Raw genomic sequence first — 17,772 nt, 5'->3', positions numbered from 1 at the left:
GCTGGCTCAGTTCTCAGAACAAATAACCTGGCTGGCTCCAGATGAGCTTGCTCAAGGAACAGCAACACTTCCCTCCCACACAGAGCTGGGTGCCAGCACAGCCCAGACACCACCTGGATACCCAAGGAAACCTGTCCAGAACCAGGGGATGTGCCCAGCTCTAGGCTGGCCTGGATAAACGAATCAGAGGTTGTCATATGTGAGTTCACCTTGTAAGAGCTGACATTCTAAGTTCTTCACACAGGACTGGCCAGAGCAGTGGTTTTGCTTACCTTGATGATGACATCCAGCGTCCAATATTTCAACTACTACTTACTGTGATAAGCTGATAAATAAGGGACAGTAAAGTTATAGTTAATATTATTTTTAGGTAGTCAGATACTGAAAAGGATGGTGTATCTTGTTGGTACCCAGAGAGAATATATGCATCACATATGAAGAGAACAGAATATATGACAGAATATGGCAATTGCCACTAACAAGGAATGATGTCACTCTACCTTATTTTTAAAAACAGACTTAAGCACATCAACAATCAGACAATGAATTTATTTGCAGGATACATTTATCATGCATAGAAAACAATACTTATTGTTTGGTTAATTAAGTAGAGAAAAAAGCAAAACAAAAATCACAATACATTATTCAGTGCTCCATATATTTGTTAGCTGACATTTTCAAAATGAAGCTTTCTTTTTTTCCTGTTTTTTAAAAAACCCATGATCATGAACAATGCATAGTGGGAACAAAGGGTCTAGAAATCTAACATTCCACAGCTGTGAGTCAGTGTGAAAAATAAGGCCATGTAGAAGGAAAAAAAAAAACCACAGTGAATTTCTAAACAATACATATTCCATTGACAGGCTTCAGATAAGATCAACTGAGTATATGAAATCTAAAACCAAAGTAATGTAAGGAAAAGATGAATTTAAAATATTAACAAGCAACTTGGAAGTAGATTTTCCAAATAGGCTTGGAAATAGCCTCCAAACTTTCAACCAGTATCAATGAAGATCAATTATACTATGATGCTACAAAAACCATCCCAGGATGAACATCCAAAGGTGAGAAACACCCAGGTCCATTTTACAAAATATGCTTCAACTACCCATGCTACTTATCAGCGCATATTTATCGACGGAATGACTAAGTATTAAGAAAAAAAGTTTGACCACCAGTCACTGAATGATTCAGTGAAGGACTGGAAAACATATCTTCCTGCTCTGACATGTTAATTACAAGTTCTTTTCAAGTTTCATGACAATGTAAATGGAATGAAAGGAATTGCCGTGTCATATCCTGCTCCTTGTTCCTGTCCTTTCACACCAGGTCAGCAGTGTGAAAGTTTCATAAAGCTGCCATGAACTGAAGTCCTTTGCTGCCCTTAAATGCTGCTATCTGCTCTTCACATGATGGAGTGGATGAGCCCAAGGACCAGGAGTCACAGAGCTGCTGTTTTGTGGCAGTCTCCAGTGCAATGTTCCCAAATGCTGCGCTGTGCAGGGTGTGTATCCCAGGTAACTCGGTCACATTAAATAACTAATCAATAGAACACGTCACATGAAATTCAGGATCAAGAGGGTATAAAATAATACCAATATTGGGTCTTACCTGTGTTAAGATTCAAGATTCCTTACTCACAAAATTACAAGAACAAAGATGAGGCAAGACTGGTTGTGGAAATTGGTCTGAATGCAGGTGTACAGAAAGCATATTTTACAAATAACTACTTATATCTAGAGTTTAACTCACATATTTTTAAAACAATTAAATACAGACTAGGCTATATAATTCTTTATAAGCCTTCTTCATCTGTCATTAGTGATATCCAGATCTGTATGAAAGCTCTGAATTTTAAGACATACATAATTTATTTTAAAAATATTCCTGCAGGTCACCCTATGACATCATGTAAAATGTATGGGAAGCTATGGGAATTCTGGGATTGCTGATGTGCTAAACTGAACAAAACATATCCTTATTAAAAGAAAGCTGAAACACCCTGACTGCCATGGAGAGTTCTGTCCTGAAAACCTTATTTCTTCACTATGCTCTACAGAGCCTTGTTCATCCCAGTTCTCCAGAACAGCACAAACAGCAGCAGTAAAGAGTGAAGGCTGACCTTTTTTAGTTGCCCTGAAAAAGCTGTGTTTACCATGCTTGTAGCTGAGGCTTCACAGAAATAAGAAACATGCTTTAAACATCAGCTGAACAAAACTCATGCAGCTATGGTTACATCATGAACTCATCACTTGTCTTCTGTTAATAAAGAAGTAAAGAATTGCTTTTGGGAAGAAAACATAAGTTTCTGTTTTTAAATCCAGAGAAAACCATAGAGAGAATTCAAAGAGAGGTGGATAAAGAAAAACAAAAGTCTATATTGCAGGATAGAGGATTACTGTAAACTATTCCTAAAAAAGCACTAATCCATCCTATGGCTATGTATGTATCTGTTATACAAATGTATGTATAAACACATATCCACAAATGTAGAATTATCACATTAACTATTAACATGGTTGTCAGAGAAACTAACAACATGGTTGTTCCATTCTAAATAAAAAGGATGAGTTAACACATTTTCCACTGTGGCTCATAATTTGGGATGACTAATCCGCAAGTTTGTCTATACTTTTTCTACTGAAGCCTCTTTCATTTAATTTGTACAGAAGCAAGCTGGTTTTAAATTCCCAAGTTAGCAAAGAGCATATAACGTCCTCCATGCTAAGGAGTTTGCCATTTTCATGTCATATCATGCACTATCAGAAAATGCTATGTAAATATTTGCTGATATAAAAAACAACTTCATTTAAAAAAAGTAGAACAATGATTATAATTATGGAATTCTTCTGGAAATTTTCAAACAAAAGCTAAGTATAACATTTCTGAATATTAGACATTACTTTTCCATCTGATACAGATTTAAAATGCATAGTATATACATAAATAATAGCAGCCATCCCATCTTTAAGAGTGCTGTGTATTATAGTCCAGTCAATATGCCCTAAAATGATATTGACGGATTCTGTATTAAAAATTCTGAGGGGCTAATTAGAATGAAATGTAGAAGGATTTAATTTAAAGACTTACTATTTTTACAAAAACAAAACACACATCAGAAATACCGATGTAAAAATCCAACACACAAAAATCACTCTGTACTTTTGTGTTTTCTCTTGCTAAATAAATGACCAAAACCCAAGGAAAAATCATCCCAGTAAGTGTACATATGGCACATGCTTATCAGAATGTAATCCATATGTCAGGATTATAGAGAATGAAATGGACCCACTGAACAACTTCCTCTTAAGAGAGCAGTCCAACCTGACTATTACCTTTGTCTACACTAATCTAAGATGTGCTGGGTCACCATTCATACTCAGTTTGCCTAAAGTCTTGCTCTAAAGAATCTGTACATACCTAAATCAACCCTTACTCAGTCAAATTTTAGCATGTGGAGAAATGGATTCATGAATTATTTTTAAGCACTTCTAGTACTCTCTCTTCCACACATGGTATCTAGGGTCTTTACAGTGCACTAGTGGGTCTGTTTTGCTAAAGCCATGACCCAATGTCTTCTCCACCCTCTTCCTTATGAGGTCAGACACAGACTGAAGTTCTACTCAGTAGAACTGTGGCTTTCATTGACTGTGTAAAGTACACTGGCTTTAGCTTCATTTGATAAAACTTCATGTTTTGGTAGCACACTAAATAACCAGGAACAGCCAGCCAGCCTCATTATAGCAGATGAAATTTGTGCAGGCCAATTCAGAAGCTTTGGGTTTTCCCAAATCTGTTGCCTACATTTCCATGAGAGGCACTATGCTAAAGGATTCTTCCAAGCCATTGTAGTCAACATGAATAAATAAATACAAAACTTGACATGTTTTCAAAGTCAATATCCTGTTTTACTAAACTACATTAAAACTTCTAAGTCCAAATTAATTTTTTGCACTGTAGATTGGATGTGACAGAGGAAAGTGTTATAGAGCCACTGAAAGGAAGAGCTCAGATCAGTAAACAGCCACTGAGGTGAGAGGGCAGTCTGGAACAGTCTCAGAGCCAAGCCTTGTGCAAGGACCAGGCTGCTCCTGTCCTCCTGCCCACTGAGGGATGGCAGAGTGGCCCTCCAGAGCTGCTACTCTGAAAACTCTCTGTGTTTCCAGGAGTGATGAAAAGTTAGACTTACAGGGTGTAGTTTGCTTTTCCTTTCTTGCACTTTGTTTTACTTTTAATGGTCCCCAAAGGGGCCAGCTCACACTGGACTGAAGGATTCACCTTCTCCTACCAGGACCTGTCCCAGTTTGCCTGGGTTGAAATGACTGAAAAGGAGAGGCACAGGCCAGCCACCCCACAGAGGTGAACCTCAAGGGCCCACCCACCCCGTGGCAGCACTGGAAGAGGATTTAAACTAGCCAACAACAAATAAATAAACATGGTTTCTCATTACTGCTTGCATCATCATAAGAAAGGAGTGCATCTGAAGTGTGAAAGCTGCTGTGCAAAAGTACACATCAGTGGGCAAATGCAAACATCATAGAATCTGTGCAGCAACACCAGGAATTGGGCTCAGCCCTCCTTTGAAATTACCCAGGCTTTCACCTCAAGTGCCAGAAGAATCTATTTTACCTGGTCCTGGATGTTTCAGTGCTCCCTGCAGGCCAGGATCTGGGAGCTTAGGTTCCACTTCAGTTCCTGGTGGAAAGGCCATTTCTGTAAAGGAACTCTGAGCTGCAGTAGTTCCTATGAGAAACACTGTATGAGGCAGAACCTGCAGGGTATTTTTCTAAAATTTTCTATTTTAAATATTTAGGCTCCCAAACCAGAGCATTTTTGTTTGAATATCAGCCTATATTGAGGCAAGGCTCTGACTGAACCTGGTTTAGATAAACTAGGCAATATATCACAGGAGGAAAAGACATGAAATATATAATCCTATTGGGTACAAAACATTACAAACCTAAAGAACTTCAAAGCACATCAGACATACTTCAGTCAGTAAAACACTGACTGTCCTTCCACTGTTGATTTAAGAACAAGGATATGGTGGGTATTCATCTCAGAAAGCAAAGCCAAATGTTTAAATAGTTCAAGTCACAATCATATTCTTCCTCTAAATAATTCATATCCAAGACAAGCTAAATATCTTTTTTAGCTATCTTTGAACAGAATGAATCCTAGCAAAGGAAAATTACCCTTTGAAATACAGAAAATCATCAGTGAGTTACTGTACATATTGCATGCATAGCATTAGAAGATAGACACCATAAAAACAATAGGTTTCACTTTCAACTGTGAACAGGTAGAATACAGCATTATTTTCTGAGTAAAACACCACAAACATTACATATCACTTAGGAAAACTGTGCACAGCATACTTCAGCACTCAGAAACTAAATTTCAGTTATCTTGTAGCTATTGCTGACAAATATTGCCTTTAAAAAAACTTCAGCTGTGTCCGATAACATACAACTTGAAGTGTAAGCAACACAAACATGTGGGCTTTGTTACTCTTCCACATACTTCATTTTTAGCAGACATTGGCACTCCTCATCTACATCCTGAGGAAAACATTCCTCCAGTCATTTTGGCCAGGTGGAAAGGAAAACTATTAACCCAAATGGCTGCTCTCTCCCCATTAACATATGGTAAGCATCTACCTAGCTTTTCCCCATTTTGAGACCAGACTTTAGGGCTTTTTAAAATCCAGTTTGGTAGAATACCAGACTAAAAAAACCAAAACAAGTCACTGAAGACTATCGTGATTGAGAAATTATCAGAGCTCACAAAGACAATTATTTAAATTATAAAATAAAACTGGTTTTTTCTCCCACTTTACAAATGTTTGAGGCAAAATAATTCCCTTGAGATCTGAATTAATGAAGTCTGATTTTTCCTATGAAATCTTAAAACGAAATTTCTCCAGAACGAATACAGTGCTCAAAGAGTAAATAAAAAGGCCCCAACTTTTTCCTACTACATTTCCCATGACCACAGGCACGGTGTTATGAAGTTTTAAATTAAAACAGCAACCATCAGTTGATTGTTCTTTCAGTGTCATATTAAGGGAATTATTTCAATCTCAGTACTGGACAAATTTTAAAAGGTAATGCATTCATTATTTCTGTGTACTTTGAGAACTTATGGAAGAATATCTGATGTTCTATCGCGCTGTCACCATCCAAAGTCCCAGTGCAACATTGGCAGCCAAAAGTGCACTCCCAGCAAGCAAAATCATAAAGCCAACAAGCTCTCTGTTTTGTTTTTCTACAATTAGGGAGCTCAGTGTGGCTTCCAGGAAGGAATTTAATATCCACTGACCATCCAAAGCGAAGCAGGGCACAGCGTTGATAACTGCCAGTGCTCCTGATAGTGAGATGAGGTACCTGGTTGAATGTAGTTAAGGTTCATTGAAAGTATTTGAGAAAATGCTAAAAAAAAAAAATCATAAAAAATAAAGATATATGTATTGTATTTCTAGTATGTAGAGAGAGACATACAAAGGTTATTTTTCTAGCTACCATTCTGTTTCACAGAAATTATAGGAGTAAAATTAATTTTATGCCATAACATACCCACTCAGGGAATTGCCTTTACAGATTTTATTTTTTATTTTTTAAGAGATAAGTTGGGATACTTAAACCTGCACTCCTCACAACTTGAGTGAAAGCAGGAGACAGCAAAACCACCATCTTCGCTTGCTTTGTGTGGTTTTGGAGGAAGGTTATAGCTGATGCCATGCCCGAACTAAGAAGGTATTCTAGACCCAAGTATGAAATCATGATTAGGAATATTTTCCAAAACACTCCCTAGCAAATGACTAGAATATCATCAGAAATCTGACCTATCTCTCCTACCTCCCTGTTAGCCAGAAAAGCTGAGTGGATTTCTGTACATGTGTGTGCACGTGGGAATGAGGCACGGGCAGGTAAATTTCACTGCTGGTTAAAGGCTTGCTAACTGCAGTACCTACCTCCATCCTGAACGGCCTGGCAAGAACACACAGTCAGAAAGCAGCTGGGGCAGTGTGAACCTTGATGTGTTCTCAGAAAGCAGGAGCTTATGTGGTACCTTTCCTCTGCTTCTATGGATTTATTATTAAACTGAACCACACAGTTTAGTTATTCTATGGCCATGCATAAACATTTCAGTTCCTAAGGCCAAGGATTCCTAGATTAGCAACATTCAAGTCTACTAATCTATAAGTATGTGTATATATATAATCTTGTTCATTAATAACCAAGAATTAATTCAATTACCCTACTTTTGAACAGCTATTTTCTTTTCTTTTGAAGAAAAAAAAAAAACAAAAACAAAACTGCCATATCCTCTTATTTAGTTCAGTATAATGACACAAAAATAAAACTCTGATATTGCAAAACCAGCAAGAACATCTCTTTTTTCCCGACTTAAATTCAGGCTTACTTTGGCTTTCTTGTCACATCTGTTAAGGCTCACCCTCAAGAGTTAAAAAAGCACTGACCAAAAATATGCTCTTTAGCACAAGAAAGTGAGAGATTTCATTTTTAGCTTGGCAAATGGACAATAATCAATGCAGAGATGGGATAAAGATGTCAAATCTCTACAGAAATATTTTAGGGCAGCCTGTCTAAAATGACATCCAACTGAAGTTTTGTAGGTTACTAAATTGTGAACAGTTCCCTTCTTACCTTAAAAGAACAAACATACTTCAAAGGATACTTGCAAAATGTCTCTATCACCACAGGCAGATCGATACTTAGAAAGTTTTGTCGTGGTACAAAACTGCTGAGACTTACTGAAATGAAAATACACAAAGCATGAAAAGTCATTCCAGGGTTATAACATTATGAATTTTAGATTATAATTTTGCAGAAAAATCACATGTGAAATGACCCTCTTCCAGGACAAATAATCAATCTCAATAAGGGTTTGATTGTGTGTTTTTGTTTTTACAAGAGTGCAGCTATTATATTTTTCTTAAACGTGGCCACTATCACAGTAAAGTCACTACACAAAGCACAATTAGCATTTCAGTAAAACTAGATCTAAAATACATATTTTCAGAGGCATCTTTAGTCATAAAGACCCCACTGTACGATTCCAGTATTTTTCAAAGAAAAGAGATTATAGTTACCAGACTTTTTCAACATGTGCAAGTCCACATGCATACAGCAGGTGCACACAGTGGGTGTATTTTTTGGCCAGAAAAAATTTTCTCTGGCGGTACCTGCAGAAGATCCCCCTAACCTGAGGCTGAGCTCATGCTGTACAGGAGAGGGGGAGATGGGGAGCAGAATCCTGGAGTCCCTCTGAGAAGGCAAAGGCTACAAGGGAATTCACAGCTGCATCACACAATACCAGTTAGCTGATGCCTCAGGTTTTATTTTTATATTTTTCAGATTCTGTACTGCTTTAGTGTGTGGGTCTGGGCTTCACATTAGGGGATGGTAAGCTCTCTTCACAGAGTAGGTAGACAAAACAATTCCTTCTCTAGCTGGGGACCAAGGACCAAATCTCAGGCCCAAGAGGATAAACAATGGTGGAATCAAGAGGGACAAACAAGAAGGATGGGACTTCATAACCCAAGAAGGATGGGACTTCATAACCTAAAGAAATAATTGGACAATTAACTCCAATATGCCAATGGACCAGAACTCATAAAAGTGAGAGACCTTGTAACCAGTCATCCATTTTGTGACCATTTTAGGTTCTTCTTGGGTGTAGCCCTGGCTGGCCTCTTGTACTGCCCAAGGTGTATCCATTGAGGCCTTTTAATAAATCCCTACTTTATTCTTTAACTCTGTCTAACCTCTGTTCTAGGTCAGCCTCCACAAGGCATCATAGTCAGTACATAAGTAGCTTCTCTTCTGTGTTCAGATGGTGACTTCAAGATATAGCTTGGTGCAACTCAAAAACCTGGAGGTGGGACTTGGCATCCTCAAAAATAGTGACTGGAAAATTGCAGTGTCAAGGACCACATGATCTTGAATACTTTATTACTGTACACACTGGTCTTTGAAGGTGTACATGAACCTTCAGTAGACTGCATGTCAAATGTTTCTAAGAGATTCTTCAAGTCAAGTGCAGTAGTTTGACACCTGCCAGAAGGCACTATGTTAGTACAGGGATGTTCCACCCATTCTGGGTCTGCCAGCACCAGGGACCATTTGAGAACCATTCTGTGATAGCTGCAAGAAAAATGCCTTTCATACTAAAAGGAAGGCACAGCAGACTCTTATCCCCATAAGAAAGAGGTTAGGGTAAATTAATGCAGAATTAGAAAACCACCTTGAGAATAAACTTGCAGAGAATCACCAATACTCTCTGTCTTTAAAGAATAACTTTAGATGTGAGTTGCCAGCCACGATGGCCTGAATTTTCCCTACCTATGTGGAGAATAGTTATAACCATAAGAAATACATACCTCACAGAGATATTGAAAGGCAAGAGTTCAAATCCCACTCAATACAAACACCCCTTGGGAAAGGAACTTCCAAGGGCAGTTTAACCCACCCTTGGAGAAATTTTAACCATAGGCTAAGAGAACACTGGGAACATAACATACCAAAAGTAGTGCTAAGTATGTCTGCCTTAAGAGTGAGATCAGACTTCTTCAGGTTCACTAAAGAATTCAAGGACACAGTAACAAAGGCAGGGGAAAGCAGTTCTAAAGTCACATAAGGCAGAGAATTATTGTCCATTCAGCCACATAAAGACATTTTCTTCTGTTAATAGATGCTCTTCTGAGAAGTCCAGCCAACAAACACACCATGGGTTGGAAAGATATGGACAGCAAGGAGAACCAAAAAAAGAATGGGCTTGGTGTGGCAGCAAGCAGAGAGCTATTCAGTATCCAAACTACCTATGCTTGAAAGCCATGTTTTTGCTTAAAGCTTAAGACTGACCTTTGACTTAGGGGAACTGAGAGAAAATAAGTCTGTTGGATGACAGAGTGAAGACCACAACAGACAGAAATCCTGGACACCACCCAGCTCAGAAAGTCAGAAAGTCAAGTCAATCACAGAATCATAGAATGATTAGGGTAGGAAGGGACCTTAAACATCATTCTGTTCCAACCTCCCTGGCATCGGCAGGAACATCTACTAGACCAGGTTGCTCAAAACCCCATCCAGCCTTGCCTTGAACACTACCAGGGATGGGGCAGCCACCATTTCTATGGGCAACATGTTTCAGTGCCTCACCGTGTTTAGTGAAGAATTTCTTCATTGTATCTAATCTCTTTCTAGAAGAAAGCCTGCATGATAAGCCACTGACTATCAGAGATACAACTGGGAAGTTCTTCAAAACATTCTATGTGTTTTTTGAGCAGTTTTTAGTACCAAGGCATTGCAGTAAAAAAATAGTTGAACCACAAAAAAGCCCCAAAGATACAATTTTTTTTTCTCTTATACCTATTCTACATACAGAATTACTCAACTAAATGCAATATTTTATTAAAATACTCTTTCAGTCTTATTTTAAAAATTACATTGGTTAACCAAGCAGACACTACAGCCTTCTGCAGCTTGATACAGGGGATTGCCCCAGTGCAGGTGCAGGACTTTGAACTTGGTCTTATTGAACCTCATGAGGGTTCAAGTTTGTTCAGGTCCCATTGGATGGCTTCCCATCCTTCAGGTGTGGCAACTGCACCACGTAGCTTGGTATTGTCTGCAGACTTGTAGAAGGTGTACTTGATCCTGCAGTGGAGAGGCCATGTCCCAGCCCTTGGGTGGGGCTGCCCTATGGGACGTGCTCCCCTGCTTGGGAGGGCAGCTTCCCAGGAGCACCCCAAGTTCCAGCCCCACACAGGCCCACCCTGGCTGCCCGCTCATTCCAGGGCCATGAGGTCACACAGCCCCATGGTGCTCCAGCAGCTCTCCATGAGCACCCTGCGTGCCACCCCCACACAGCCCTGCCCTGGCTGCACGAGACCATGAGGTCACAGAACTCCATGGCACTGCACTGACCATAAGAACCAACTGCTCAGCCCCCATCCCCAACTGCAGCAGCAGCAGTGTGGTGGAAGGGGGACCATGGCCCTTGTCCAGCGTCTTTTCCTCTCCCTCCTCATTCTCTTTATGGTCCTGCATTCTCTGGCTGCCAACTATGCTCGACAGATATCACAGGAAGCAGGTAAGCTGCCAGCACTGGTCCAGCCTTTCATGGGCTAGGGGGGTCTTCTCTCCAGTGCTTTAGTGAGGGTTTCCTCTGTGTGAGCACTCTCCTGTTAAGAGAATCCCAAGGGCTCATCTCTCCTCCAGGGATGTTGCACATTGTGCTTGAAGAGTGTTGAACTGCCAGCTCAGAGGTCCCCAGGTCCTCTGCAGCTCTGGCAATCCACTGACACCTGGCTCCCACGTTGTTACCTGACCCCCATCCAGTGCTTCTGTACACAAGAGCAGAAGATCCCAACACACAATGGAAACACGTCTCTGTGCTTGCTTCTAGCTGATTCTCTAGCAGATTCTCTGGCAGCTTGGAAGAAAGATGGTTTGGAGCCCTTGGGCGAGCTTGGAGCATGTAAGTTCTCAATGTCCCTTCCTTTGAAAGAGTAATTATCACTAATGTGTCAATAGCTTACTAATGAGCAATTTTCTTTAAGATGTTGAGGCTGACGGCTCGCAGAAATCTCCAGCCACCAAGCATATGCATAATCCCACGGGTAAGTTAGCTAGAAGAAAGTACATTTACCTTTTAATCTTCCTTCCATGTCAAATGCAACTCGTTCATCCCAAGGCTGATGCCAGCCTCTGGCATGGCCAGGTAGTTGCTGTCCTATGGTCAGCACAGGATGGCTGTGTGGCAGCAGGCTCTTTCCCAGTGCCTACTCTTGGATGTCACATCAGCAACTAAGCTGAAAGTGTGTTGGGTTCAAGACATCTGGATCCCATTGCAGAGACAATGCAAAACAGGACTCTTGCACAAACATAGCTTCCCCTGCAGCTCCATCCCAGAGCTTGCTCTGAGTATCTAGATGACCAAAGCTACCAAAGTAGCCCCAGGCAGGATCCCTCTCATGAGCTGAGATCCACATTAGCGTTCAGACTCATATATTGGGCAAGGCAGCTAGAGGGAACCTCCCTACCCTCCTGCATCCTCCATGCCTGTGCCATGCTGAGGCTTTACTTGTATCTGCTTTTTGGCAGTACTACCAAAGTCTGGAGAAGAAAAAGAGAATGTGAAAGCTGGTGAATCTCCTCAAGCAGACCAAAAGCATTCAGGTACTGAGCAGTCCTGCTGGGGTCCCTTATGGGGAAACACATCCAGAAACCTGGGAGTGGCTGCAAGGGGTGTAAATGCTGGGGAAAGGGCAAACAGGGAGAGCAAGGCTCAAGTGTCTCCTGTGAAGGCCTGACTCCATCCCCTTGGGGTGTGGGAGCTGGCCCAGAGAGGGAGAATTGCACGTGGAACTTCCTGATGAGTTTTTGCCGAAGAAGTGACTGGCCAAGCAGCAGTGCTCCCCACTCCTGCTCATTTGAGATCTGTTCAGAGGGGCAACCATCCCCAAAGGGTGGGAGTATGCCTCCAGGACCAGCACTGGGGGGAAAACAGAACATTCTGGTGGTATCAAACATGCTGCAAGTTCACAAGTGGTAAACTGGCAGCAGACAGGCTAACACTTTGAATTGCTCTGCAGAAAAGGCTGGAGAAACAACCAAACAAGCTCCTAATGCCCACGAGCACATAGAAAGTGTTTTCTGTCGTGGAACAGGCTGTATAGTAGGCATAGTGATAGTCGTGCTTGCTGTGACAGCTGGGGTACTGATGTGCTCTCTCGCAATCTGCTGGTGTGGGAGAAAACGGTGAGTCATCAATCCCCTCACAGCTCCTGCTTCCCTCAAAGGCAGCTCACAGCCACAAAGTGCTTCTAGTCAGGCTGCTGTGCAGGAGCAAGTTAGTGATTGGTTGAAAAACTCTGCTGAGGCTTTTGCAGCTGTCAGCAGCTTTAACTGGCCTCTTATTTTCTGGGTCTTCTCTTGGGGAGCCTACTTGGACTGGAGCCAGTGTTTGCTCAAATTGAGCCTGCCTGGATAAGAGCAGCTCGCATGAGCGACAGGCAGAGGCAAAACAAAGTCAGGATGAGAAAGAGTGGGGGTAATACTGCTCTAGAAAGCAAGAGATGCATTGGCACCTCCTGCTGACCAGTGAACCTGCCTGGAGGAGTCCCTCTGCTTGGTGTGCCAGCAGCTTCACTCACAGCAGTGAGCTCTGCCAGGTCTGGGCCCCGCTGTGGAGGAGAGTCCCTGTGTCTCACCCGCAGCTTAGCCACCTCCTCTCTCCACAGGGAACTCTCTGGAGACCAGCAGGAACGCGCCCGCCTGATCACACACTCAGACAGCCAGACCAGTTCACCTGAACCTCCCCTGCCACTGCAGTAGCCCTAAGAAACTCACACATCTAATCCTGGAGCTGTCCCTGTTCCCCTGCCCCTCCTTGGCTGCCCTCAAGCAGCTGTGGGAACTGCCCATCCCCAGCCACAACAGAAACAGCCCCCTCCACCCCCAAACCTGCTGGCCCAGCCCTCTGGACAAAGCTGAAGGTGGGCCTGCCAGGGTAGGGGCTGGGCTGACAGAAACACAACCAACAGCTTCAGGGATTGGCTTTTTGTCTCAATAAAAGGGACAGTCTTCACACAAGTATTTGTATAGTATCAGAATATCCAGAGTTGGAAGGGACTCACAAAGACCAAGTCTAACTCCTGGCCTTGCACAAGACATCCCCAGGAGACACACCATGTGCCTGAGAGCATTGTCCAAATGTTGCTTGAACTCTGTCAAGCTTGGTGTTTTGACAGTCAAGACTGCTTCCCTGGGGAGCCTGTTCCACTGCCTGACCACCTTATGGGTGAAGAACCTTTTCCTGATATCTGACCTAAACCTCCCCTGGCACAGTTTCAGGCCATTTCTTGGGGTCCTGTCACTGGTCACCAGAGAGATCAGTGCCTGCCCCTCCACTTCCCCTCATGAGTTTGTAGACCATGATGAAGTTTCCTCCAGGCTGAGGAAGTGATCTCAGCCGCTCCTCAAACAGTTTCCGTTCTAGACTCTTCACCCTTTTCGTAGCCCTCCTCTGGATGCACTCTAATGCCTTTATATCTTTCCTATATTGTGGTGCCCAAAACTGCCCCCAGGACCTGAGGTGAGGCTGCCCCAGTGCAGAGCAGCGGGACAATCCCCTCCCTTGCCCAGATAGCGATGCTGTCCCTGATGGCCCCAGGACACAGGTGGCCCTCCTGGCTGCCAGGGCACTGCTGGCTCATGTTCAGCTTGCCACTCACCAAGACACTCAGATGTCTTCTTGCAGGGCTGCTCTCCAGCCCTGCATTACCCAGTTTGTCTGTATGCACAGGTCAAGTGATACCCAAAGCAAACAACTTGTCAAGTTGAAGGCTGGTATCAGAACATCTGATCAAAACTCCTGTTCATGAGCCAAAATAGCAAAATGTCTGAGACAGCCAGTGTATTCAAAGGTTTCAAAAGACACACACTGCAAAACACTGTAGTTTTAAAGCCTGACTGTCTCCTGACAAACACCTAATGGCCACTACCATCCTGAACCTGAAATTATGCCTACATTGAGAATGGATCATTGCTCTTCTTCCCTCTCTGTTACAATAAAGTGTTATCACTGACAGCCACTAGAAATGGAACTAAGTTCCAAACCTTGCTGCTGAAGCAAGCTCCAAACACAGAGAAACTCTTCAGGAAGTTGCTGGACTGACCTTTAGAGACTGTAATATTAAGCAATGAATTTTGTGGCTGTAATGGATCAAACCTAATGGTAGTGGGCAAATCTGTCCACTGAAGAATAACAAAAGAATTACAGAAATTATGTTCTACAGGCTTGTCTTCAAAGACACTGCTGGGAAGAGGTGAACAGCAATGAGCCTGGGTGAGAGAAAACAGTCATTGTTTTCCCACTCTAATTAAACAATTCTTTGACCTGGAAATAATGTTTCTTTTGTTGGCTCATGCTAGATGGTGTTGGCAAATATTGAGAAGGATTCACAACAGACACAATTTTAATTGGAAGTGACTTGGAGACTAGGTTGACCAAAGAGCTTTTCAAAACTTCTTCATTGGGGAAAGGGCATGTATGCCATGGAGGAGACAGACAGCACGGCATGAGATATTTCTGTGTGGTCTCCTAAAGAACTCTATGTGTAATCCTTCAAACCTGGGTTAAAAGCAATGAAGGACCATCCTCAGTTAGAAGGGTAAACAAGCATGGAAATACTGAGAGAGCAGGCTGTACCAGAAAGACCTTCACCATGGATTGCTGTTGCTCCTAAACATGTCCAAAGCCAGGAAGTGCCTTTTTATTTTAAAAGACTTGGATATAACAGAAGTAGGAGGCTGGTCAAGCTTGAGGAAATGATCTCCAGGTAAGTTCCTTCTTTTTGTGAAGAAAATCTTACAGTTTTGGTCTGTGATGGATAAGAGATGGATAAGAGATTCAGGGATATGATGTTTCCTCAAGTAGTGTGAATTCCTAATATAAATCTTAGTCACTAGATTCTTCCCAACTAACAAGGGCCAGAGAAGGAAGCAAAAATGTTGCACTATTAGAAATTACATGAGGGAATAAAACCCCTTATACATGATAAAGAAGAAACACTGCAAATTTGCATGGCAGTACTGACAGGACTCTCCATTTCAACCTTACATAGCAACAGTCCAACAGAGGAAGGGACTTTAGAACATAACTGGCCTGCAATAGGAAGAGTTTAAAAGACTTAATACCATTTGTATTGAACTGGCAGTATGAGTTTATATTAGAAAATATTTTTTACAGAAAGAATGCTAATTAAAAGCACTAATGTGTCTGTCCCAAACAACATGCACTCCTAATCATGCTTCTGTTTTAGTTTTGGCCAAATCTCCATCCCTGCAAGTTCATTTAGGATTATAATTCTTTAAAATTTTGCTATTTTTAAATACTGGAAACAAGTGGTATCTATTGCCTCCATAACAACAAAAATATCTTTGCTAGGATATTTAAATTTGAGGCAACAGATTTAATAGAAATAAACTGTTAAGACTATTTCTTCTGAGTAGCTAATACAGATATACTTTTTAAAAAAATATATGTCACCTGAAGTTACCTTCAAATGAAAATATGAAATAATTACTGCTTTTCCATGAATCAGGACTGCCATGACAACAATACAAGCCTAAGCAGAAAATAATGCCTGCATAATTTTAGAATGTTATTCAAACATTGCTTCAGTGACATTTCTAGAGAAAGTATAGTCATAGTACACACTAGTACTACAACTCCCATATTATGTTGTGTGTTAAATATAGCACCACTCTAAAAAGTAATGTTTCCTGCAGGCAGAAAGATCACACTACAGAATAAGGCATTTCATTAAAACATATTCCTATTTCAAAGCTCATACAGTACAGGAAGAAATTATTTTCTTTTTTTTTAACTGTAAAAACCAGTTACCACATTTTGATCAGTCACATTTGGGGAAAAAAAAATCAAAAACCCACACCAAACCTATTGGCCCCAGCCAGTCCTGCACAGTGCAATGCTAAGCCTGAAATATTTAGAAGTTGTTTCACTGGAATGAAACTCTACAATGGCACAGCAGACTGCTTGTTACCCAAGCCAGCATCCTATCATTTTGGTCTAGTGTTTTTCCAAAGGGAACATAAGAGCATAGATTACATTTGCAGCAAAGCTGGTAATAAAATTAAACTTCTAGCTTTCAAATTAATACATTAAGTGCACAATTCCAAGGGTAAATCCCTTTAAAATTCTACTCCTACACGTGTATGCAAACAGTATTTTTACAGAACAACTTCTTAAAGAAGAACTACCCCTTTATATGCAATAACATTCTTTTCTAACTTCTGAAAGACTGGCAGGTTCAATTCTTATGCAGAATTACTACAGTGGGAAACACCAATGAAAACTCCATTGCTCCAATGTATTGAAAAGGGAAAAAACATCAATTGTTCTTCAGTACCAATAGGTTGTATTGCTAAAGTCCAAGAAAAGGAATTCTGAATAATTATAAAATTCTATTCTTAAAATATATTGCTGCATTTGAAATAAATATCATCAGATACAGTAGCGTGTGTTGGTAACACACAAGTCAAAAATGTTTTCCTCTTAAATAGCATAAGGCCAGAAGTAAGAAATGAAGAGATTATATTTTGGGCTTAAATTAGAGTATATTATAAAAAAAGTTGAAATAAGTAACTCCTCACAGAGTATCAAATTACCAGTATGGAAAAATAAAGACTGATAGATTAGTTAAAAATATGGTATCCAAGAATGTTATTGGATTTACCTCATCAGATTTCATCACTGTTTCTAAAACTCTTTTGTACCTAATTTCAGTGCTTATTCAGAAAAATACAATGCCTTCCTAAGGAGATACTTCCAAGGCAGTACTTCTAAAATCACCCCAAGAGTTTCAGCTGCCTGTGAGGAACAGATACCTTCCTCACAGGAAGGGACGGTAATTTAACACTTCAAATTTCTTAAAGCCCATCTGCAGCTAATTTTCACCATGCCACGCAAGCTATCAAGTCGGATGTTGATGAATTTGTTCATTCTTTCCATACTCACTTCAGGAGCAGAATAACTTTTTATTTATATAAGATGCCCAAAGGAGAGTCACAGTGAACTTCAAAGATAGGAACTGAAATTTTATATGTTACTTAATTTAGGGCAGTCAAATGAAAAAATAAATCAGGAAAAAAACTATGTTGTGATAACACTTGTGGCTCAGTAGTCACGGGAATCTGTCACAGATACTTGGATATTAGG

General features: G+C 41.0%; 1 protein-coding gene across 1 annotated transcript in view; it reads right to left on the bottom strand.

Moving 5' to 3' along the window:
• Positions 1-530: 530 nt before the first annotated feature.
• Positions 531-17,772, bottom strand: part of MBTPS2 (membrane bound transcription factor peptidase, site 2) — a 41,351-nt gene continuing 24,109 nt past the window's right edge. The window contains exons 11-12 of the mRNA XM_031060213.1: positions 7,702-7,777; positions 531-6,386 (exon numbers count right to left, since the gene is read on the bottom strand). Coding sequence (XP_030916073.1) covers positions 6,164-6,386; positions 7,702-7,777 — 299 coding nt within the window. The 3' untranslated portion in view covers positions 531-6,163. The remainder of the gene's footprint in view (positions 6,387-7,701; positions 7,778-17,772) is intronic.

The sequence above is a fragment of the Geospiza fortis genome, unplaced genomic scaffold (genome assembly GCF_000277835.1).
Source record: "Geospiza fortis unplaced genomic scaffold, GeoFor_1.0 scaffold161, whole genome shotgun sequence".
In the NCBI taxonomy this organism is placed as follows: Eukaryota; Metazoa; Chordata; class Aves; order Passeriformes; family Thraupidae; genus Geospiza; species Geospiza fortis.
Note: the sequence above shows the minus strand (reverse complement) of the source record. Positions and strands in the feature narration are given on the sequence as shown.